This window comes from Oncorhynchus tshawytscha, linkage group LG01, assembly GCF_018296145.1.
Source record: "Oncorhynchus tshawytscha isolate Ot180627B linkage group LG01, Otsh_v2.0, whole genome shotgun sequence".
NCBI classification, from domain to species: domain Eukaryota; kingdom Metazoa; phylum Chordata; class Actinopteri; order Salmoniformes; family Salmonidae; genus Oncorhynchus; species Oncorhynchus tshawytscha.
The window spans coordinates 5,550,128-5,574,693 of NC_056429.1; the positions used below are offsets into that span (position 1 = coordinate 5,550,128).

Sequence of the window (24,566 nt, forward strand, 5' to 3'; positions counted from 1 at the left end):
GAACTGAGTTCTACAGTTTGAATTTGTCTGTATTATATTTTACCAGAACTAAATGGTGTTATATTCTTCCTACCATAGGCTTATATCTGCTACACCGAGCCTCTCCAACAGCACCATGGAGAGAGGCATGCTGGGAATGGACAAGCAACATATTTAACGTCCCTGCCTTTGACAAAGTGGACACTGCTTATCACAGCGCAGCACCACTCACCTCGCCCATTATCCCACTAGTTGAAAGCATTTGTCATAGTTTTATGTGATGTTTTATGTGTTGTTGGAGGCGTTTGTATCTTTTACCAGATCTATTGTGTTATATTCTCCTACATTAATTACACATTTCCACAAACTTCAAAGTGATTCCTTTCAAATAGTATCAAGAATACACATCTCCTTGCTTCAGTTTTCTGAGCTACCGGAAGTTAGATTTGGGTATGTCATTTTAGTCTGACATTGAAAAAAAAGGGTCTGATCCGAAATGCTATTAGAGGTTTATTATACAGTAGTTTCTTTCACATTTGACTTCCCCATACAAAATGAAATCGCGCCACCGTATTGCTACAAAACACTGTTATCTCCCTCCCCCAGTTTGGTAAGAGAACGTCCTCCTGGTATTGGTGGGTTATTAAACAGAACCTTTCACCGGTCTCTTACCATGCTCCGCCCCCTGCTGCTCCTCCTCCTCCTGAACAAAGCTAAACTCCTTCAGCCGCTCCTCCTCAAGCATCGATTGGCTGACAAGGGAGCTGGTTTCCTCGTCTGATTGGCTGCCTCGCCGGCTAATGACACGGTAGATGCCACAGTCCAGGACGTTGAAGCTCTCCTGAATAAAGAATAGATTGAGGGTACCAACAAAGACTTCATTACACATTCATAAGGCTTATGTTCTGCACTGCTTGTTATGTATGCATGTGTTGTGTATGGGTTATAAAAGTGTCTTTATGTAGACACTATACAAATTAAGATACACTGAACATATTGTAAATCGTGAGATACCAATATAACATCTCTTCAACTACCTTTAATAGTTCAGAACTACTGGGTCCTGATAGGGACAAACAGGACCTCCAGGCAGACTCACATGAGAGGAGATGCTGCTCCTGCGACTGCTGGAGGCGGAGTCTAGAGGCTCCAGCTTGGCGACCACTTCCTCCAGCTGGCCAATCAGATCCAGGTGGGTGGTCACACTGAGCTGTGACCTCAGGTGATCCAGTCGGTCGATGGGAATCGACTTCCTGGCCTGGGAACGGTAAACAGATGAGCACGGAGGTATTTTCAAATCATTCCCAAAATCAAGAGATGGGGAGAGGCCTGTCCGTAATCAAGAGATGGGGAGAGGCCTGTCCGTAATCAAGAGATGGGGAGAGGCCTGTCCGTAATCAAGAGATGGGGAGAGGTCTGTCCGTAATCAAGAGATGGGGAGAGGTCTGTCCGTAATCAAGAGATGGGGAGAGGTCTGTCCGTAATCAAGAGATGGGGAGAGGTCTGTCCGTAATCAAGAGATGGGGAGAGGTCTGTCCGTAATCAAGAGATGGGGAGAGGTCTGTCCGTAATCAAGAGATGGGGAGAGGTCTGTCCGTAATCAAGAGATGGGGAGAGGTCTGTCCGTAATCAAGAGATGGGGAGAGGTCTGTCCGTAATCAAGAGATGGGGAGAGGTCTGTCCGTAATCAAGAGATGGGGAGAGGTCTGTCCGTAATCAAGAGATGGGGAGAGGTCTGTCCGTAATCAAGAGATGGGGAGAGGTCTGTCCGTAATCAAGAGATGGGGAGAGGTCTGTCCGTAATCAAGAGATGGGGAGAGGTCTGTCCGTAATCAAGAGATGGGGAGAGGTCTGTCCGTAATCAAGAGATGGGGAGAGGTCTGTCCGTAATCAAGAGATGGGGAGAGGTCTGTCCGTAATCAAGAGATGGGGAGAGGTCTGTCCGTAATCAAGAGATGGGGAGAGGTCTGTCCGTAATCAAGAGATGGGGAGAGGTCTGTCCGTAATCAAGAGATGGGGAGAGGTCTGTCCGTAATCAAGAGATGGGGAGAGGTCTGTCCGTAATCAAGAGATGGGGAGAGGTCTGTCCGTAATCAAGAGATGGGGAGAGGTCTGTCCGTAATCAAGAGATGGGGAGAGGTCTGTCCGTAATCAAGAGATGGGGAGAGGTCTGTCCGTAATCAAGAGATGGGGAGAGGTCTGTCCGTAATCAAGAGATGGGGAGAGGTCTGTCCGTAATCAAGAGATGGGGAGAGGTCTGTCCGTAATCAAGAGATGGGGAGAGGTCTGTCCGTAATCAAGAGATGGGGAGAGGTCTGTCCGTAATCAAGAGATGGGGAGAGGTCTGTCCGTAATCAAGAGATGGGGAGAGGTCTGTCCGTAATCAAGAGATGGGGAGAGGTCTGTCCGTAATCAAGAGATGGGGAGAGGTCTGTCCGTAATCAAGAGATGGGGAGAGGTCTGTCCGTAATCAAGAGATGGGGAGAGGTCTGTCCGTAATCAAGAGATGGGGAGAGGTCTGTCCGTAATCAAGAGATGGGGAGAGGTCTGTCCGTAATAAAGAGATGGGGAGAGGTCTGTCCGTAATAAAGAGATGGGGAGAGGTCTGTCCGTAATAAAGAGATGGGGAGAGGTCTGTCCTGTAGTAAAGAGATGGGGAGAGGTCTGTCCATAGTAAAGAGATGGGAGAGGTCTGTCCGTAATAAAGAGATGGGGAGAGGTCTGTCCGTAATAAAGAGATGGGGAGAGGTCTGTCTGTAGTATAGAGATGGGGAGAGGTCTGTCTGTAATAAAGAGATGGGGAGAGGTCTGTCTGTAATAAAGAGATGGGGAGAGGTCTGTCTGTAATAAAGAGATGGGGAGAGGTCTGTCTGTAGTAAAGAGATGGGGAGAGGTCTGTCTGTAGTATAGAGATGGGGAGAGGTCTGTCTGTAATAAAGAGATGGGGAGAGGTCTGTCTGTAATAAAGAGATGGGGAGAGGTCTGTCTGTAATAAAGAGATGGGGAGAGGTCTGTCTGCAGTAAAGAGATGGGGAGAGGTCTGTCTGTAATAAAGAGAAGTGGAGAGGTCTGTCTGTAATAAAGAGAAGTGGAGAGGTCTGTCCGTAATAAAGAGATGGGGAGAGGTCTGTCCGTAATAAAGAGATGGGGAGAGGTCTGTCCGTAATAAAGAGATGGGGAGAGGTCTGTCCGTAATAAAGAGATGGGGAGAGGTCTGTCCGTAATAAAGAGATGGGGAGAGGTCTGTCCGTAATAAAGAGATGGGGAGAGGTCTGTCTGTAGTAAAGAGATGGGGAGAGGTCTGTCCCATAGTAAAGAGATGGGGAGAGGTCTGTCCCATAGTAAAGAGATGGGGAGAGGTCTGTCTGTAGTAAAGAGATGGGGAGAGGTCTGTCCCATAGTAAAGAGATGGGGAGAGGTCTGTCCCATAGTAAAGAGATGGGGAGAGGTCTGTCTGTAGTAAAGAGATGGGGAGAGGTCTGTCCCATAGTAAAGAGATGGGGAGAGGTCTGTCTGTAGTAAAGAGATGGGGAGAGGTCTGTCCCATAGTAAAGAGAAGGGGAGAGGTCTGTCTGTAGTAAAGAGATGGGGAGAGGTCTGTCTGTAGTATAGAGATGGGGAGAGGTCTGTCTGTCGTAAAGAGATGGGGAGAGGTCTGTCTGTAATATAGAGATGGGGAGAGGTCTGTCCATAGTAAAGAGATGGGGAGAGGTCTGTCTGTAATAAAGAGATGGGGAGAGGTCTGTCCTGTAGTAAAGAGATGGGGAGAGGTCTGTCCTGTAGTAAAGAGATGGAGAGAGGTCTGTCTGTAGTAAAGAGATGAGGAGAGGTCTGTCCGTAGTAAAGAGATGGGGAGAGGTCTGTCCATAGTAAAGAGATGGGGAGAGGTCTGTCCATAGTAAAGAGATGGGGAGAGGTCTGTCCATAGTAAAGAGATGGGGAGAGGTCTGTCCATAGTAAAGAGATGGGGAGAGGTCTGTCTGTCCATAGTAAAGAGATGCTCTGCTTTTTTGACACCACACTCCACAAAGCAAGTTCTGCAGGCTCTAGTTTTATCTGAATTATTGTCCAGTCATGTGGTCAAGTCCTGTAGGCTCTAGTTTTATCTTCTCTTGATTATTGTCCAGTCATGTGGTCCAGTGTTGCAAGGAAAGACCTAGTTAAGCTGCAGCTGGCCCAGAACAGAGCAGCACGTCTTGCTCTTCATTGTAATCAGAGAGCTGATATTAATACTATTCATGCCAGTCTCTCTTCAATAAGAGTTGAGGAGAGACTGACTGCATCACTTCTTGTTTTTATAAGAAACAATGTGTTGAAAATCCCTAATTGTTTGCATAGTCAACTTACACACAGCACTGACACACACACGTACCCCACCAGACATGCCACCGGGGGTCTTTTCACAGCCCCCAGGTCCAGAATACATTCAAGGAAACGTCCAGTATTCTACAGAGACATGAGTGCATGGAACTCCCTTCCATCTCATATAGTAAACAGCAAACCTGGTTTCAAACAACAAATAAAGCAACACCTCACAGCACAATGGCTCTCCCCCATGTGACCTACTGGTTGAGTGTGTGTGTGTGTACTGACGTGTGACCTACTGGTTGAGTGTGTGTGTGTGTACTGACGTGTGACCTACTGGTTGAGTGTGTGTGTGTGTACTGACGTGTGACCTACTGGTTGAGTGTGTGTACTGACGTGTGACCTACTGGTTGAGTGTGTGTACTGACGTGAGTGTGTGTACTGACGTGTGACCTACTGGTTGAGTGTGTGTACTGACGTGTGACCTACTGGTTGAGTGTGTGTACTGACGTGTGACCTACTGGTTGAGTGTGTGTACTGACGTGTGACCTACTGGTTGAGTGTGTGTACTGACGTGTGACCTACTGGTTGAGTGTGTGTACTGACGTGTGACCTACTGGTTGAGTGTGTGTACTGACGTGTGACCTACTGGTTGAGTGTGTGTACTGACGTGTGACCTACTGGTTGAGTGTGTGTACTGACGTGTGACCTACTGGTTGAGTGTGTGTACTGACGTGTGACCTACTGGTTGAGTGTGTGTACTGACGTGTGACCTACTGGTTGAGTGTGTGTACTGACGTGTGACCTACTGGTTGAGTGTGTGTACTGACGTGTGACCTACTGGTTGAGTGTGTGTACTGACGTGTGACCTACTGGTTGAGTGTGTGTACTGACGTGTGACCTACTGGTTGAGTGTGTGTACTGACGTGTGACCTACTGGTTGAGTGTGTGTACTGACGTGTGACCTACTGGTTGAGTGTGTGTACTGACGTGTGACCTACTGGTTGAGTGTGTGTACTGACGTGTGACCTACTGGTTGAGTGTGTGTACTGACGTGTGACCTACTGGTTGAGTGTGTGTACTGACGTGTGACCTACTGGTTGAGTGTGTGTACTGACGTGTGACCTACTGGTTGAGTGTGTGTACTGACGTGTGACCTACTGGTTGAGTGTGTGTACTGACGTGTGACCTACTGGTTGAGTGTGTGTACTGACGTGTGACCTACTGGTTGAGTGTGTGTACTGACGTGTGACCTACTGGTTGAGTGTGTGTACTGACCTACTGGTTGAGTGACCTACTGGTTGAGTGTGTGTACTGACGTGTGACCTACTGGTTGAGTGTGTGTACTGACGTGTGACCTACTGGTTGAGTGTGTGTACTGACGTGTGACCTACTGGTTGAGTGTGTGTACTGACGTGTGACCTACTGGTTGAGTGTGTGTACTGACGTGTGACCTACTGGTTGAGTGTGTGTACTGTTGAGTGTGTGTACTGACGTGTGACCTACTGGTTGAGTGTGTGTACTGACGTGTGACCTACTGGTTGAGTGTGTGTACTGACGTGTGACCTACTGGTTGAGTGTGTGTACTGACGTGTGACCTACTGGTTGAGTGTGTGTACTGACGTGTGACCTACTGGTTGAGTGTGTGTACTGACGTGTGACCTACTGGTTGAGTGTGTGTACTGACGTGTGACCTACTGGTTGAGTGTGTGTACTGACGTGTGACCTACTGGTTGAGTGTGTGTACTGACGTGTGACCTACTGGTTGAGTGTGTGTACTGGTTGAGTGTGTGTACTGACGTGTGACCTACTGGTTGAGTGTGTGTACTGACGTGTGACCTACTGGTTGAGTGTGTGTACTGACGTGTGACCTACTGGTTGAGTGTGTGTACTGACGTGTGACCTACTGGTTGAGTGTGTGTACTGACGTGTGACCTACTGGTTGAGTGTGTGTACTGACGTGTGACCTACTGGTTGAGTGTGTGTACTGACGTGTGACCTACTGGTTGAGTGTGTGTACTGACGTGTGACCCTACTGGTTGAGTGTGTGTACTGACGTGTGACCTACTGGTTGAGTGTGTGTACTGACGTGTGACCTACTGGTTGAGTGTGTGTACTGACGTGTGACCTACTGGTTGAGTGTGTGTACTGACGTGTGACCTACTGGTTGAGTGTGTGTACTGACGTGTGACCTACTGGTTGAGTGTGTGTACTGACATGTGACCTACTGGTTGAGTGTGTGTACTGACATGTGACCTACTGGTTGAGTGTGTGTACTGACATGCATGTGGAACTGATAGATACGTTTAAAAACATTCATATGTAATGTATGTAAATTGGAAAGTCTTGTCTGTAATGTCTTTTCATCAGTAAAACTACAGACCCATACAGCTATAGAGCCTCCATCCTACTAAACTACACTGTAGTAGCTACAGACCCATACAGCCTCCATCCTACTAAACTACACTGTAGTAGCTACAGACCCATACAGCTATAGAGCCTCCATCCTACTAAACTACACTGTAGTAGCTACAGACCCATACAGCCTCCATCCTACTAAACTACACTGTAGTAGCTACAGACCCATACAGCCTCCATCCTACTAAACTACACTGTAGTAGTTACAGACCCATACAGCCTCCATCCTACTAAACTACACTGTAGTAGCTACAGACCCATACAGCTATAGAGCCTCCATCATACTAAACTACACTGTAGTAGCTACAGACCCATACAGCCTCCATCCTACTAAACTACACTGTAGTAGCTACAGACCCATACAGCCTCCATCCTACTAAACTACACTGTAGTAGCTACAGACCCATACAGCCTCCATCCTACTAAACTACACTGTAGTAGCTACAGACCCATACAGCCTCCATCCTACTAAACTAGACTGTAGTAGCTACAGACCCATACAGCTATAGAGCCTCCATCCTACTAAACTACACTGTAGTAGCTACAGACCCATACAGCCTCCATCCTACTAAACTACACTGTAGTAGCTACAGACCCATACAGCTATAGAGCCTCCATCCTACTAAACTACACTGTAGTAGCTACAGACCCATACAGCCTCCATCCTACTAAACTACACTGTAGTAGTTACAGACCCATACAGCTATAGAGCCTCCATCCTACTAAACTACACTGTAGTAGCTACAGACCCATACAGCCTCCATCCTACTAAACTACACTGTAGTAGCTACAGACCCATACAGCTATAGAGCCTCCATCCTACTAAACTACACTGTAGTAGTTACAGACCCATACAGCTATAGAGCCTCCATCCTACTAAACTACACTGTAGTAGCTACAGACCCATACAGCCTCCATCCTACTAAACTACACTGTAGTAGTTACAGACCCATACAGCCTCCATCCTACTAAACTACACTGTAGTAGTTACAGACCCATACAGCCTCCATCCTACTAAACTACACTGTAGTAGCTACAGACCCATACAGCCTCCATCCTACTAAACTACACTGTAGTAGTTACAGACCCATACAGCCTCCATCCTACTAAACTACACTGTAGTAGCTACAGACCCATACAGCCTCCATCCTACTAAACTACACTGTAGTAGCTACAGACCCATACAGCCTCCATCCTACTAAACTACACTGTAGTAGCTACAGACCCATACAGCCTCCATCCTACTAAACTACACTGTAGTAGCTACAGACCCATATAGCCTCCATCCTACTAAACTACACTGTAGTAGTTACAGACCCATACAGCCTCCATCCTACTAAACTACACTGTAGTAGCTACAGACCCATACAGCCTCCATCCTACTAAACTACACTGTAGTAGCTACAGACCCATACAGCCTCCATCCTACTAAACTACACTGTAGTAGCTACAGACCCATACAGCCTCCATCCTACTAAACTACCCTGTAGTAGCTACAGACCCATACAGCCTCCATCCTACTAAACTACACTGTAGTAGTTACAGACCCACACAGCCTCCATCCTACCAAACTACACTGTAGTAGTTACAGACCCACACAGCCTCCATCCTACTAAACTACACTGTAGTAGCTACAGACCCATACAGCCTCCATCCTACTAAACTACACTGTAGTAGTTACAGACCCATACAGCCTCCATCCTACTAAACTACACTGTAGTAGCTACAGACCCATACAGCCTCCATCCTACTAAACTACACTGTAGTAGTTACAGACCCATACAGCCTCCATCCTACTAAACTACACTGTAGTAGCTACAGACCCATACAGCCTCCATCCTACTAAACTACACTGTAGTAGCTACAGACCCATACAGCCTCCATCCTACTAAACTACCCTGTAGTAGCTACAGACCCATACAGCCTCCATCCTACTAAACTACACTGTAGTAGTTACAGACCCACACAGCCTCCATCCTACCAAACTACACTGTAGTAGTTACAGACCCACACAGCCTCCATCCTACTAAACTACACTGTAGTAGCTACAGACCCATACAGCCTCCATCCTACTAAACTACACTGTAGTAGCTACAGACCCATACAGCCTCCATCCTACTAAACTACACTGTAGTAGCTACAGACCCATACAGCCTCCATCCTACTAAACTACACTGTAGTAGCTACAGACCCATACAGCCTCCATCCTACTAAACTACACTGTAGTAGTTACAGACCCATACAGCCTCCATCCTACTAAACTACACTGTAGTAGCTACAGACCCATATAGCCTCCATCCTACTAAACTACACTGTAGTAGTTACAGACCCATACAGCCTCCATCCTACTAAACTACACTGTAGTAGCTACAGACCCATACAGCCTCCATCCTACTAAACTACACTGTAGTAGTTACAGACCCATACAGCCTCCATCCTACTAAACTACACTGTAGTAGCTACAGACCCATACAGCCTCCATCCTACTAAACTACACTGTAGTAGTTACAGACCCATACAGCCTCCATCCTACTAAACTACACTGTAGCAGTTACAGACCCATACAGCTATGGAGCCTCCATCCTACTAAAACTACACTTCCACTACACTTCCTGAGTTAAATTCACACAAGGGTGTTCAGAGGACGTTAGATTAGATAATTATCCCAGGTGTTCAGAGGAAGTTAGATTAGATCATTATCCCAAGTGTTCAGAGGACGTTAGATTAGATAATTATCCCAGGTGTTCAGAGGAAGTTAGATTAGATAATTATCCCAGGTGTTCAGAGGACGTTAGATTAGATAATTATCCCAGGTGTTCAGAGGACGTTAGATTAGATAATTATCCCAGGTGTTCAGAGGACGTTAGATTAGATAATTATCCCAGGTGTTCAGAGGAAGTTAGATTAGATCATTATCCCAAGTGTTCTCCTCTGTCTTCCGTCTGTCAGTAAACACTATAACATGAACATATGGCCGTGTGGGAAACACAAATCCTCAGATGTGTATCAATTTAATCTTTATTTTTTTTAATTTCCTGGCTGATATGAAAGATATAGTCCCTGTTTCCAAAACACGACCACAAGCGGTACGTGTCAACGTTTCAGACCGAGTGTCGGGGCTCTTAACAAAAACCCTCTGTAAGGAAGATACTATCGTCAATAGGTGCTAAAGAAGTTAGACTCTATGAGGGGTAGACCACGGCCTAATTCTGCCTAATGGGCGGGCCGGCCCTGAGAGTGGCTTTAAAGAAATGCTTGCATGGATATGTGGTTTTGTTTTGGAACTTTTTGTTAGTTTGACATTTGGCATTGTGAAACCAACTGAACCAAATGAGAAGAAAAAATACAAAAACAGTCTGATTCGAACTACAGCTCAAAACACCCTTAGAGTACTTTGAGTACAGGGTTTGGGGGGAAAAACCTGCAGTAATATGAGTCTCACCCTGCTGGGGGCGATCGCATGCTGAAACATCACACAGACCGTGGCCGCTAGAGACCACGCCTCCCTGCGTAGCAACCTGTCGACACACCGCTCCACAGACAACAGCGAGAGGTGGGACATGCGGCCGTCACCATGGAGACAGAACAGCTCGTTGCGGTACACCGCTAACTCAACCACGTCTGGAGAAGAAGAAAAAAAAGAAAAAAAAATTGAGTGTCCATTTTCTTTTCAGAACATTAAATTCATCTTTTTGGGGATTTTTAACCGAAGGGTAATGGAGAAACATCTAGAAACATCTAGGAGACATAAATAGTCACAGATCTGAAATGTACACTCAAATACAACATCTACACTGAACAAAATTATAAAAACGCAACATGCAACAATGTCTAAACTATGGATTTCACATGACTTGGCAGGGGTGCCCAGCCAATCAGAATGAGTTTTTCACCACAATGGGGCTTTATTACAGACAGAAATACCCATTACACATTGAAAGATTAGTGGAATCTGTGTGGGTAGCTGGACAGGTAGGATGACTGACAGTGAAGGTGAACAGGTGGTCACGTGTCAGGTGACAGAGGAATGGATGAGACTGAGACTCCTCCCCCGACGATCCCACAGGTGAAGAAGCAGTGGACATTCCTGCAGTCAACATGCCAATTGCACGCTCCCTCAAAACTTCAGACATCTGTGGCATTGTGTTGTGTGACAAAACCACACATTTTAGAGTGGTCTTTTATTGTCCCCAGCACAAGGTGCACCTGTGATCATGCTGTTTAATCAGCTTCTTGATATGCCACACCTGTGTGCAAAGGAGAAATGCTCACTAAGAGATTAAAGCAAATTTGTGTGCAACATTTGAGAGAAATACAATTTTTGTGTGTATAGAACATTTCTGGGATCTTTTATTTCAGCTCATGAAACATGGGAACAACACTTTACATGTTGCGTTTATATTTTTTGTTCAGTGTAGTTAGCTTGTTGTTACTGGAGAATGCTGAACTACTACCTAAAGCTACTGCTACTAACCTTTGACCTCGGTCCACAGCAGTACCTGGCCACTCTGAGGAGTGAAGACATAGATAGCCGAGTCTGTCCACGTCAGCAGGTTCTGATCCCCAAAGTATAACAGTCTGGGGAAGGCTATGGACTGGGAACTCTTCTGGGCTCGGTTGTAATGGGGCTCACTTCTGCAGATAAAAAAATAAAAAACAATATTAGTGTAAAGGACGTCACGCGGCTTAAAGTGAGTACAGCTTCCTTCTGCTCATACAGAGGCTCGAACCCAGGACCTCTGCCTCGTAAACACGCCCTCCTGAAGCATCTTACCCAGTCGTGCTATCGAAATGCTAGCTATTTCGCCAAAAGTTATAGAACACCAACTGATTCAAGGATTTTTCTTTATTTTTAAAAACTATTTTATACATTGTAGAATTATAGTGAAGACATCAAAACTATGAAATAACACACAGTAACCAAAAAAAGTGTTATATATTTGAGATTCTTCAAATAGCCACCCTTTACCTTTGCACACTCTTGGCATTCTCTCAACCAACATCACCTGGAATAATTTTCCTACAGTCTTGAAGGAGTTCCCACATATTATTTTTTATTTCTTTTTCATTTAACCAGGTAGGCAAGTTGAGAACAAGTTCTCATTTACAATTGCGACCTGGCCAAGATAAAGCAAAGCAGTTCGACAGATACAACGACAGAGTTACACATGGAGTAAAACAAACATACAGTCAATAATACAGTATAAACAGGTCTATATACAATGTGAGCAAATGAGGTGAGAAGGGAGGTAAAGGCAAAAAAGGCCATGGTGGCAAAGTAAATACAATAATATAGCAAGTAAAACACTGGAATGGTAGATTTGCAATGGAAGAATGTGCAAAGTAGAAATAAAAATAATGGGGTGCAAAGGAGCAAAATAAATTAATTAATTAAAATTAAATACAGTTGGGAAAGAGGTAGTTGTTTGGGCTAAATTATAGGTGGGCTATGTACAGGTGCAGTAATCTGTGAGCTGCTCTGGTGCTTAAAGCTAGTGAGGGAGATAAGTGTTTCCAGTTTCAGAGATTTTTGTAGTTCGTTCCAGTCATTGGCAGCAGAGAACTGGAAGGAGAGGCGGCCAAAGAAAGAATTGGTTTTGGGGGTGACTAGAGAGATATACCTGCTGGAGCGTTTGCTACAGGTGGGAGATGCTATGGTGACCAGCGAGCTGAGATAAGGGGGGACTTTACCTAGCAGGGTCTTATAGATGACATGGAGCCAGTGGGTTTGGCGACGAGTATGAAGCGAGGGCCAGCCAACGAGAGCGTACAGGTCGCAATGGTGGGTAGTATATGGGGCTTTGGTGACAAAAAAGATTGCACTGTGATAGACTGCATCCAATTTGTTGAGTAGGGTATTGGAGGCTATTTTGTAAATGTCGAGGATTGGTAGGATGGTCAGTTTTACAAGGGTATGTTTGGCAGCATGAGTGAAGGATGCTTTGTTGCGAAATAGGAAGCCAATTCTAGATTTAACTTTGGATTGGAGATGTTTGATATGGGTCTGGAAGGAGAGTTTACAGTCTAACCAGACACCTAAGTATTTGTAGTTGTCCACGTATTCTAAGTCAGAGCCGTCCAGAGTAGTGATGTTGGACAGGCGGGTAGGTGCAGGTAGCGATCGGTTGAAGAGCATGCATTTAGTTTTACTTGTATTTAAGAGCAATTTGAGGCCACGGAAGGAGAGTTGTATGGCATTGAAGCTTGCCTGGAGGGTTGTTAACACAGTGTCCAAAGAAGGGCCGGAAGTATACAGAATGGTGTCGTCTGCATAGAGGTGGATCAGAGACTCACCAGCAGCAAGAGCGACCTCATTGATGTATACAGAGAAGAGAGTCGGTCCAAGAATTGAACCCTGTGGCACCCCCATAGAGACTGCCAGAGGTCCGGACAGCAGACCCTCCGATTTGACACACTGAACTCTATCAGAGAAGTAGTTGGTGAACCAGGCGAGGCAATCATTTGAGAAACCAAGGCTGTCAAGTCTGCCAATGAGGATGTGGTGATTGACAGAGTCGAAAGCCTTGGCCAGATCAATGAATACGGCTGCACAGTAATGTTTCTTATCGATGGCGGTTAAGATATCGTTTAGGACCTTGAGCGTGGCTGAGGTGCACCCATGACCAGCTCTGAAACCAGATTGCATAGCAGAGAAGGTATGGTGAGATTCGAAATGGTCGGTAATCTGTTTGTTGACTTGGCTTTCGAAGACCTTAGAAAGGCACGGTAGGATAGATATAGGTCTGTAGCAGTTTGGGTCAAGAGTGTCCCCCCCTTTGAAGAGGGGGATGCCGCAGCTGCTTTCCAATCTTTGGGAATCTCAGAAGACACGAAAGAGAGGTTGAACAGGCTAGTAATAGGGGTGGCAACAATTTCAGCAGATAATTTTAGAAAGAAAGGGTCTAGATTGTCTAGCCCAGCTGATTTGTAGGGGTCCAGATTTTGCAGCTCTTTCAGAACATCAGCTGAACGGATTTGGGAGAAGGAGAAATGGGGAAGGCTTGGGCGAGTTGCTGTTGGGGGTGCAGTGCTGTTGACCGGGGTAGGAGTAGCCAGGTGGAAAGCATGGCCAGCCGTAGAAAAATGCTTATTGAAATTCTCAATTATGGTGGATTTATCAGTGGTGACAGTGTTTCCTATCTTCAGTGCAGTGGGCAGCTGGGAGGAGGTGTTCTTATTCTCCATGGACTTTACAGTGTCCCAGAACTTTGAGTTAGTGTTGCAGGAAGCAAATTTCTGCTTGAAAAAGCTAGCCTTGGCTTTTCTAACTGCCTGTGTATAATGGTTTCTAGCTTCCCTGAACAGCTGCATATCACGGGGCTGTTCGATGCTAATGCAGAACGCCATAGGATGTTTTTGTGTTGGTTAAGGGCAGTCAGGTCTGGGGAGAACCAAGGGCTATATCTGTTCCTGGTTCTACATTTCTTGAATGGGGCATGTTTATTTAAGATGGTTAGGAAGGCATTTAAAAAAAATATCCAGGCATCCTCTACTGACGGGATGAGATCAATATCCTTCCAGGATACCCCCGGCCAGGTCGATTAGAAAGGCCTGCTCGCAGAAGTGTTTCAGGGAGCGTTTTACAGTGATGAGTGGAGGTCGTTTGACCGCTGACCCATTACAGATGCAGGCAATGAGGCAGTGATCGCTGAGATCTTGGTTGAAGACAGCAGAGGTGTATTTAGAGGGGAAGTTGGTTAGGATGATATCTATGAGGGTGCCGGTGTCCGTTTAAGGCTTTGGGGAGGTACCTGGTAGGTTCATTGATAATTTGTGTGAGATTGAGGGCATCAAGTTTAGATTGTAGGATGGCTGAGGTGTTAAGCATGTTCCAGTTTAGGTCGCCTAGCAGCACGAACTCTGAAGATAGATGGGGGGCAATCAGTTCACATATGGTGTCCAGAGCACAGCTGGGGGCAGAGGGTGGTCTATAGCAGGTGGCAATGGTGAGAGACTTGTTTTTAGAGAGGTGGATTTTTAAAAGTAGAAGTTCAAATTGTTTGGGTACAGACCTGGATAGTAGGACAGAACTCTGCAGGCTATCTTTGCAGTAGATTGCAACACCGCCCCCTTTGGCAGTTCTATCTTGTCTGAAAATGTTGTAGTTGAGAATTAAAATTTCTGAATTTTTGGTGGTCTTCCTAAGCCAGGATTCAGACACAGCTAGAACATCCGGGTTGGCAGAGTGTGCTAAAGCAGTGAATAGAACAAACTTAGGGAGGAGGCTTCTAATGTTAACATGCATGAAACCAAGGCTATTACGGTCACAGAAGTCATCAAAAGAGAGCGCCTGGGGAATAGGAGTGGAGCTAGGCACTGCAGGGCCTGGATTCACCTCTACATCGCCAGAGGAACATAGGAGGAGTAGAATAAGGGTACGGCTAAAAGCTATGAGAATTGGTCGTCTAGAACGTCTGGAACATAGAGTAAAAGGAGGTTTCTGGGGGCGGTAAAATAGCATCAAGGTATAATGTACAGACAAATGTATGGTAGTATGTGAATACAGTGGAGGTAAACCTAGGTATTGAGTGATGAAGAGAGAGATATTGTCTCTAGAAACATCATTGAAACCAGGAGATGTCATTGCATGTGTGGGTGGTGGAACTAATAGGTTGGATAAGGTATAGTGAGCAGGACTGGAGGCTCTACAGTGAAATAAGCCAATAAACACTAACCAGAACAGCAATGGACAAGACATATTGACATTAAGGAGAGGCATGCTTAGTCGAGTGATCAAAAGGGTCCAGTGAGTGGAGAGGTTGGTTGGGGGTCACGGTGATTTAGACAGCTAGCCAGGCCATCGGTAGCATGCTAGCATAGGATGGAGGTCTGTTGTTAGCCACCTCTTGCGTTCCGTCAGTAGATTAGTGGGATTCCGTGTGGTAGAGCGGATTAATCCAAATCACACAACAACAACAAAAATAAAAACAATAGATATAGTTATAGAGGCCCAAGAAGAAAACATAATAATAATAAAAATAAATACGCTGAGCACTTGTTGGCTGCTTTTCCTTTACTCTGCGGTCCGACTCATCCCAAACTATCTCAATTGGGTTGAGGTCGGGGGATTGTGGAGGCCAGGTCATCTGATGCAGCCCTCCATCACCCTCCATCTTGGTCAAATAATTTTTAACTGTTAATTGAAATGCATTCCAGGTAACTACCTCATGAAGCTTGTTGAGAGAATTCCAAGAGTTTGCAAAGCTGTCATCAAGGCAAAGGGTGGCTATTTGAAGAATCTCAAATATATTTTGATTTGTTTCACACTATTTTTGTTACTACATGATTCTCTTTGTCATTTCATAGTTTTGAAGTCTTCACAATTATTATACGATGTAGAGAATATTAAATAAAAAATAAAAACTGGTACTGTATATATTAGCTTACAATGTACAGAGTCAATCCCCAAGCCCTTTGTTATAGCAAGCCTGAATAAGTTCAGGAGTAGAAATGTCTAGAGTCAATAAGTATCCAAGCCCTTTTGTTATGGCGAGGAGCCTGAATAAGTTCAGGAGTAACAATGTGCTGAACAAGTCACATAATAAGTTGCATGGACTCACTCTGTGTGCATTAATAGTGTTTAACATAATATTTGAATGACTGCCTCATCTCTGTAACCCACACATACAATTATCTCTAAGGTCCCTCAGTCAAGCAGTGAATTTCAAACACAGATTCAATCACAAAGCCCAGGGAGGTTTTCCAATGCCTCGCAAAGAAGGGCACCTATTGGTAGATGGGTAAAAACAAGCAGAGTTGCTTACCAAGACGACATTGAATGTTTCTGAGTGGCCTAGTTAGAGTTTTGGACTTAAAATCGGCTTAAATCTATGGCAAGACTTGAAAATGGCTGACTAGCAACGATCAACAACCAACTTGATGAATTAAAAAAATGAATAAAGTGCCTATCTTGCAGTGTGGAAAACTCTTCGACTTATCCAGAAAGACTCACAGCTGTAAATAGCCACCAAAAAGGTGGTTCTATGAAGTATTATTGACTCAGGGGTGTGAATACTTCTGTAAATTAGATATCTGAATTTCATTTTCAATAAATAATCAAACAAAATACATGTTTTCACTTTGTCATTATGTGGTAGTGTGTGTCGATGGGTAAAAAAATAAATAAATAAACATTTTAAAAAACGATTCAGTCCATTTTGAATTCAGGCTGTAACACAACAAAATGTAGAAAAGTCAAAAAGGGTATGAACACTTCCTGAAGGCCACTGCACACACACCTGTAGCTGATGAGAGGTGCAGGTGGTACGGCCAGCAGCTGTTTAAACTGGTGCGTGCTGAGGACATCTCCACTGAAGCTGGCCTCCCAGACTCTAGACCCAGGCCTGGCACAGTACAGCAGAGGAGGTTGGCCAGCGGTCACGCCGCGGCTCAGAGGGAAGAAACACGCTCCGTATTCCCCGTCACGCTCCTTGTTACCGACACGCCAGAACTTCTCCCTGTGGATCGTGAGAGGAGGAACTGGGTGGTACCTTTAACCTTATAGACCAAACTTGGGACATTTACCAGATAATATTACTCACTAATATTAAAATGTTAATATATATATATATATATATATATATATATATATATATATTTGTTTTTTTAAATATGAAATATATAATTATAAAATAAATTCTTCTTCTATGCTTCCACGACACTTCTGTAACATCTGGGCGGCCTACTGCCCCCAGTTATGTCCCCACACTCACCTCTCCGTGTCACATAGGTAGCAGCGGGTGAGAGAGGACACAAGCAGTCGTCCGTCCAGATAACCCAGCTGAACCACCCTGGAATCCACAGTAGTGATGGTCTGGACGGGGAAGATCACAAACGCTGAGCCCTGGACAACACAGAACAAAGGACCATGTGACTAGACAGGATACGTAAGATGGAGATTGTAATAGATCACGGTATGGGGAAGGGGAAAAAAAACTATACCTGATAATCAATTCATTAAGTGCAGTAGCTATTCCTAGCTTGGTGCCAGATTTGCTGTACAGCCAACCATTACCAGTGTTCTCATGCCAGACATTTGGCATGACAAAGACCATAGGAGTTGGCATGACAAAGACCATAGGAGTTGGCATGACAAAGACCATAGGAGTTGGCATGACAAAGACCATAGGAGTTGGCATGACAGCACAAATAGAGATGGGACCAGGCTAATATATCTTTCACCTCCCCAAAATAAAACCCAACGGTTAGTTTCCCACTACCTTTCCGAGTTTGGAGGATCCAGCACGGAGGAAGGACACCTTGCCCCCTTTGTCCCCAGCAAACACCCTGAGGGCTGCGGTGTCCCAGCAGAGAGAGGTGAGCGTCTGGCCACGGTGTTCCCAGGAAACACTGACCCTCTCTGGTCTGCCACGACGCTCAAGTTGAAGCTCCCACACTACCACCAGGCCCTGACTGAGAGAGGACAGACAGACAGATCACCACCAGGCCCTGACTGAGAGAGGACAGACAGACAGATCACCACCAGGCCCTGACTGAGAGAGGACAGACAGACAGATCACCACCAGGCCCTGACTGAGAGAGGACAGACAGATCACCACCAGGCCCTGACTGAGAGAGGACAGACAGACAGATCACCACCAGGCCCTGACTGAGAGAGGACAGACAGACAGATCACCACCAGGCCCTGACTGAGAGAGGACAGACAGACAGATCACCACCAGGCCCTGACTGAGAGAGGACAGACAGATCACCACCAGGCCCTGACTGAGAGAGGACAGACAGACAGATCACCACCAGGCCCTGACTGAGAGAGGACAGACAGACAGATCACCACCAGGCCCTGACTGAGAGAGGACAGACAGACAGATCACCACCAGGCCCTGACAGAGAGGATAGACAGACAGATCACCACCAGGCCCTGACAGAGAGGAGAGGAGAGGAGAGGAGAGGAGAGGAGAGGAGAGGAGAGGAGAGGAGAGGAGAGGAGAGGAGAGGAGAGGGAGAGGAGGAGAGAGAGGAGAGGAGAGGAGAGGAGAGGAGAGGAGCAGACAGACAGACAGAGACAACCACCAGGCCCTGACTGAGAGATGACAGACAGACTACCACCAGACCCTGACTGAGAGATGACAGACAGACTACCACCAGACCCTGACTGAGACATAGAGAGAGAGAAAACCTTTCATCCCAAATCTACCCCTAGTTTAGCTACAACCAGGTAATGACCTACAACATGCAGAGAAAGACAGAGAAAGACAGAGAGGGAGGCAGACTGGGAGGCAGACAGACAAGAAAGCAAACTGAAAAAGCCTGACACTTACTTATTGAAGAAGTTGAAGTCACTGAAGTGAGTAAACATGTGAACTTCAAATTAATTTCTATGCCTTGAGTTATTTTTAAAAACATTTTTACCTTGTTGCCACAGCAATAAAGTCTTCATCGTGTGGACAACACGACACCTGAGTGATAGATCCCTCCTGAGATAGAAGAAATAGGACACTTATTGATCCCTGGCCGAGTCAAACCAAAGACCGTAAAAATGGGACCTGGCACTCGGATTGAGGGTGAGGCCCTGCGATAGACTAGCGTCTTGTCCAGGAGGTGTACTGGTACATCATGGTGCCTCAAGCTACAGAAACAGGAGATGTGCTGTTCTGGATCGCTTATGCAATGTTATTAGAAACAGGAGTATGTACAGTATCTATCTAATAACAACAAACAGGTTGTATATCCTGTCAATCCGTTTATTATTTTATTTTATTACCAGGAAATAGACGAAAACATTATATACGCTACCTTGTGTGTGAGGATGAGCCTCTGCTTCCATCCTTCCCTCTGGATGAGGTGCAGCCCTCCAGCTGACGTTCCCAAAGCTAGCCACTTCCTCGATACAGCCAGGCAGGTGCACTGACAGACAAGAAAAGAGAGGGTTTTCAAAACACAGTCTGATTAAAATTAGGCTTCAATAAACAATGCATTGATATGTACATAGCCTGACACATTGGGAGTGTAAAACTGTGTAAGGGAACTCCCCCCCCTGAAATGGACAAAAATGAATGGGAAGTTATTGGCATTGGACAAAACATATACACAAATGTTCCCTTAAGGCATGTAAATGCTCCTCACAAGTCAGAATGTTGAGGGAAAAAATAAAAATGCATTTAAACTTATTCTACCGGTTGTCCTTGCAGTTTGTCCTCCAGCTGCTCGAAATTTGAGACTAAATATCCACAGGAAGGTATGGTTTCCCCAACTATCTAGAGAGCTGGTAGGTTTGCCACTGCCAGCTGAATGTTGGGTTACATATCGTGCTATCGCTTACATATCGTCAACAAATCAATTGAATATTTGGAGTCGAACCTCTAAACTTTTCTCAACTAATAATAACGTGCATGCGTGACCTACCTTAAGCCTGCCAGAGTCCAGGCGGAGTGCAGAGAGCAGGGGGTCCAGACAGTCAAACTCAGCCAGCACATGACTCTGGACTTCAGGCACTACAGGTAACATGGGCATGGTTACAGTCCTGACCAGCTTAGAGAGAAGGAGAGAATGGGAAGGAAATGAGGGAGAGAGAATATATTGTTTTATTTTCTGCTGTCACAGTACCAGACACTGTGACAGCCTCTCGGAGTCGCCTCTTCACTGTTGACGTTGAGACTGGTGTTTTGTGGGTAATATTTAATGAAGCTGCCAGTTGAGGACGTGCGAGGTGGCTGTTTCTCAAACTAGACACTCTAATGTACTTGTCCTCCTGCTCAGTTGTGCCCCGGGGCCTCCCACTCCTCTTTCTATTCTGGTTAGAGCCAGTTTGTGCTGTTCTGTGAAGGGAGAGGTAGACAGAGTTGTACGAGATCTTCACTTTCTTGGCAATTTCTCTCATGGAATAGCCTTCATTTCTCAGAACAAGAATAGACTGACGAGTTTCAGAAGAAAGTTCTTCGTTTCTGGCCATTTTGAGCCTGAACCCACAAATGCAGATGCTTCACATACTCAACTAGTAAAGAAGGACAGTTTTATTGCTTCTTTAATCAGAACAGTTTTCAGCTGTGCTAACATAAATGCAAAGGGGTTTTCTAATGATCAATTAGCCTTTTAAAATGATAAACTTGGATTAACACAGCGTGCCATTGGAACACAGGAGTGATGGTTTCTGATAATGGGCATCTTTAGCCTATGTAGATATTCCATTTTTAAAAATCTGCCGTTTCCAGCTACAATAGTCATTTACAACATTAACGATGTCTACACTGTATTTCTGATCCATTTGATGTTATTTTAATGGACAAAAAAGTACTTTTCTTTCAAAAACAAGGACATTTCTAAGTTACCCCAAACTTTTGAACGATAGTGTATGTAATGCGCTCTAGTGCGCACAAAGTCATTTTCCAGTGCTCTGTCTCCATTATTTGTTGATGTGCATCAGTTCTAGCGTATTAATATGTTTTATCGAAATAGGTGTCTCCATAATGACAAATCAAAATAGCCTACCTACAACTGGATAAAAGTTGTCACAACGTGACCAAGTGCAGCTCCCTCTCCTCTCGCTCAAATGACTCAGCCAATAGCTGTAGTGCTCTCTCAACACCCGCACCGCTTCTGCCCTCCTCACCCAGCAGCAGCCTGCCTCACTGCCTGACAGCCAGAAGCAACTAACAGTAGTATATATTTATTTTGAAGAGAAATTACATGGCGGCCGCGGTGCAACTTAAAAAAATAGCCCCAAAACCCGCAACCCATACACTTTCCCCTGTGACATATTTTTCAAAGTCTGGAAAACCGCGAACATGGCAACACTGTACGCGGCACCAATCAGAGAGCGTTGTTTGGTTAGCGGTGTTACTGTAGTGCTCTGCAGTGTGTTAATAAACGAAACCGCCACTGAATTGATCCAAATAATCATGACACCATTCTGCCAGATATTAACCATAAACCCTAATCACACCGGGACTAGTATTATTATGTAATTATTACTCCAGCATGTACCTGTCATTTTTGTTGTTGCTTGTGTCTCACTGCTTTGCTGTATCTTGGCCAGGTCGCAGTTGTAAATGAGAACTTGTTCGCAACTGGCCTACCTGGTTAAATAAAAGTGAAATAATTTCCCCCTAATTCACAATGGACCGTTAATGACGGAAGCCTGGATGCTATTCTAGGCGTGAAGATATTTGTCTTGTCTAGTGATAGCCTAATATTGGCCTTCAGTTCGGAGAAAGTCAAAATAATAATGTATATCAATAAGAATAATGAACTGTCTGTAACCTATGCAGACATTTAATTAACTGACTAATTTGGCAATTCATTGGCACAATATCGTCCACTTCATCTTTTAAAAGAGAAGTATGGCACCATTTAAAAAGAGAAGTAAGGCACTAGATGTGACAAAACAGATAATCTTTTCATCTGTAGGCTGCCGACATAACGCTTTGTTTTAAGCATACATTTGTTCCCATGTTTTTACACAAATTGTGTGCAGCATCTGTTAAACTCTGTAATATCCCTCAAAACAATGGGATGACGACTCGCACGATATAAGTATTATCAGAGGACCTGGGAGTTAGAGCTGGGATAATAGTACAAATTACTGTCATGGCAGATTCGGACGGGACTAAAATTACGAATGTGGATTGTATTCGTGCACATAACTAAAATGACCAGCCCGGTAAAATGTATCCCATCCCGCGATTAGTTTTACTGGGTGGAGGTCGAGTAACGGAATTATGTGCACGAGCACTAAACACCACATCAGTTATTTAAATCCCGTCTGAATCTGCCATGGCAGTCATTTTTACTGCAGGAGAGTAACAATTCCGGCCTGAATAACCTACAGTTTTTTTTGGGGGGGGGCGAACTCCAAGCTCCTCTGATAATACCAGTCCCGTGCGAATTGACATCCCTGTGTTTTGAGAGAAATGTCCGAGTTTGACAGGTGTTGCTCACCGGTTGAGCAAGAAAACAATAACCGATTCGATAAAATGAACGAAGTGCTACGCATGAACTATTATATATGAATGGACTACACGTATCAACTTTCACAGTGAATGCTTGTGATTCTGTTTTGTGCGTGTGAATTGAATATTGCCATAATGCATCAGTAAAACATATTGCGCACATTTAATGCAACCCTTTGCTGTTAATAGATTGCGAACCAGCATACAACTGACCTAAACGTTTAGAAATTATAAATTACATTTCTCATCCATAGCCTTTAAAACGCATCTCAAGTGTAACTGCACTGTTTAGCTTACATCTGAAGGCCCGGGGGGGCATTTGGGAAGTACTGCGGATCACTAAAATAACCAAATGATTATGATCACACTTCCTCAATTCAAACATTATTGCGACACCACACCAAAGAAGGTTTGGTTTAGACACTTGAGAGAGAAAAAAAGGGTGGAATACTCAGTGTAGCCTGGATCTCAGTGTAGCCTGGATCTCAGTGTAGCCTGGATCTCAGTGTAGCCTGGATCTCAGTGTAAAAGACAACTCCAGGTTTCTGTCTTAACTGTCAATTTTATGAAAACTAAAACTAGAAATAATTATTATAATTATTCCCCTCTGGAATAACGGACACAGACAGGAGCATTCCTGATCCGTTTCAAACAGTTGCAGGAAAATACGAGTCACTGATGCATTTTCTAATAAGTTTAAAAAAAAACATTGTTTGTTTATTTCCTACTAAGTTCAATACATTTTTGAATATTGTTTAATTCCCGTTTAATTTGTCTGGATTCCGTCTGCGTTTTCCCGCAACAGGGAAGTTTTATAGTGACCTGCCAGTATTAGCCAACCCTCAGCTGCCTTCTGTCATATGACTCTCACCATCCTCCTCTCAAATGGAAACATCATGACTCCACTTTCCCCCCACCAGCTACAACTGTAAAAAGCACTAATGCATATTAAGGGGGGATTTTTTTTTTTGAGAAATGTATGATCAGCAAAAAAATAAATAAAAAAAAGTTTAATTTCTGAAACTAAGCTAAAGGTTTTTTGGCTGTAAATGACTTTGAACCACCATATCTGACAACTAGTACCCTGCAAAAGAACTTGACAAACTTTCACATTCCAACAATTGCAGCCAGTTGCCACAGCTTACATTAGATAATGAAAGTAACAATTGCTTGCTGTGACAACTGTGTTTAGAGACTACGTTAGGCTTTTGTTCACTTTACATTGAATTTAGATGTCCATCTGAAAGTAACTGGTTTAGGCTTGATTTGAAAGCATTTGTAACCTTTAAAAGGGGGAGGTTGTCGGTATTGGTGGTGTACGAATAAATGTCCTTTAACGATGGCTGGGCATCACGGGATCCTGCGTAGTGGGGAAAGTGCCTCCACAATGGAAAATAAATCGCATAACTTCGCTATCTAAAGTGTAAAAAAACGCAAACTAAGTTCCGTTTATTTGTTTTTGAATAGTCAGCTTTGTGTCTGACTGACCACTGTCCATATTATCAACTGTTATTGTTGTTTTGATTAGGTACACGTTAAGTTAACCAAGCGGTCTCGCTTGCGATGGGTAGGGAAAGTTAGCGAGCTAACGTTAGCGGCTAGGCAATCGTTAGTTTAGTGTTGTCACAAACTTACCAGGCATTTACAGTCCCCGCTGTTTAAATCGCGATTCAATCTTCGTGATACACAGTTTACTATCAGTTCATGTCCTTAGCTGTGTGTGTGTGTTTAACTAACGTGAGTTGTTTACTTTCTAGCGAGAATGAACTGTCGACTCCTCCGCCTCCGGTTGTGATGGGACACACTTCCTGAAAAGTCTGAATTTACTGGTACTATTCTTTCAAGGAGGTGTGTCCCTACTACACTAGACTGTTCAGTACCCCCCTAAAAAAAATTGCTTTATTTTGACGTTTAAATCCACGAGTTCTTAAATGAATGTAACCATGGTCATTCGTTTGT

The 24,566-nt window shown here is 44.6% G+C and overlaps 1 protein-coding gene across 3 annotated transcripts in view; it reads right to left on the reverse strand.

The window, feature by feature from the left end:
• The window catches only part of hps5 (HPS5 biogenesis of lysosomal organelles complex 2 subunit 2), a 41,789-nt gene extending 17,366 nt beyond the window's left edge, over nt 1-24,423 (reverse strand). For 2 of the 3 annotated variants that reach the window (XM_042321704.1, XM_042321749.1), the window contains exons 1-11: nt 24,243-24,423; nt 20,065-20,190; nt 19,456-19,566; nt 19,072-19,136; nt 17,922-18,114; nt 17,415-17,545; nt 16,941-17,159; nt 11,177-11,337; nt 10,145-10,323; nt 1,079-1,237; nt 652-820 (exon numbers count right to left, since the gene is read on the reverse strand). In XM_042321704.1, coding sequence (XP_042177638.1) covers nt 652-820; nt 1,079-1,237; nt 10,145-10,323; nt 11,177-11,337; nt 16,941-17,159; nt 17,415-17,545; nt 17,922-18,114; nt 19,072-19,136; nt 19,456-19,566; nt 20,065-20,172 — 1,495 coding nt within the window. In that variant the 5' untranslated portion in view covers nt 20,173-20,190; nt 24,243-24,423. The remainder of the gene's footprint in view (nt 1-651; nt 821-1,078; nt 1,238-10,144; nt 10,324-11,176; nt 11,338-16,940; nt 17,160-17,414; nt 17,546-17,921; nt 18,115-19,071; nt 19,137-19,455; nt 19,567-20,064; nt 20,191-24,242) is intronic. The other variant, XM_042321735.1, reaches the window with a different exon arrangement.
• Nucleotides 24,424-24,566: the final 143 nt, after the last annotated feature.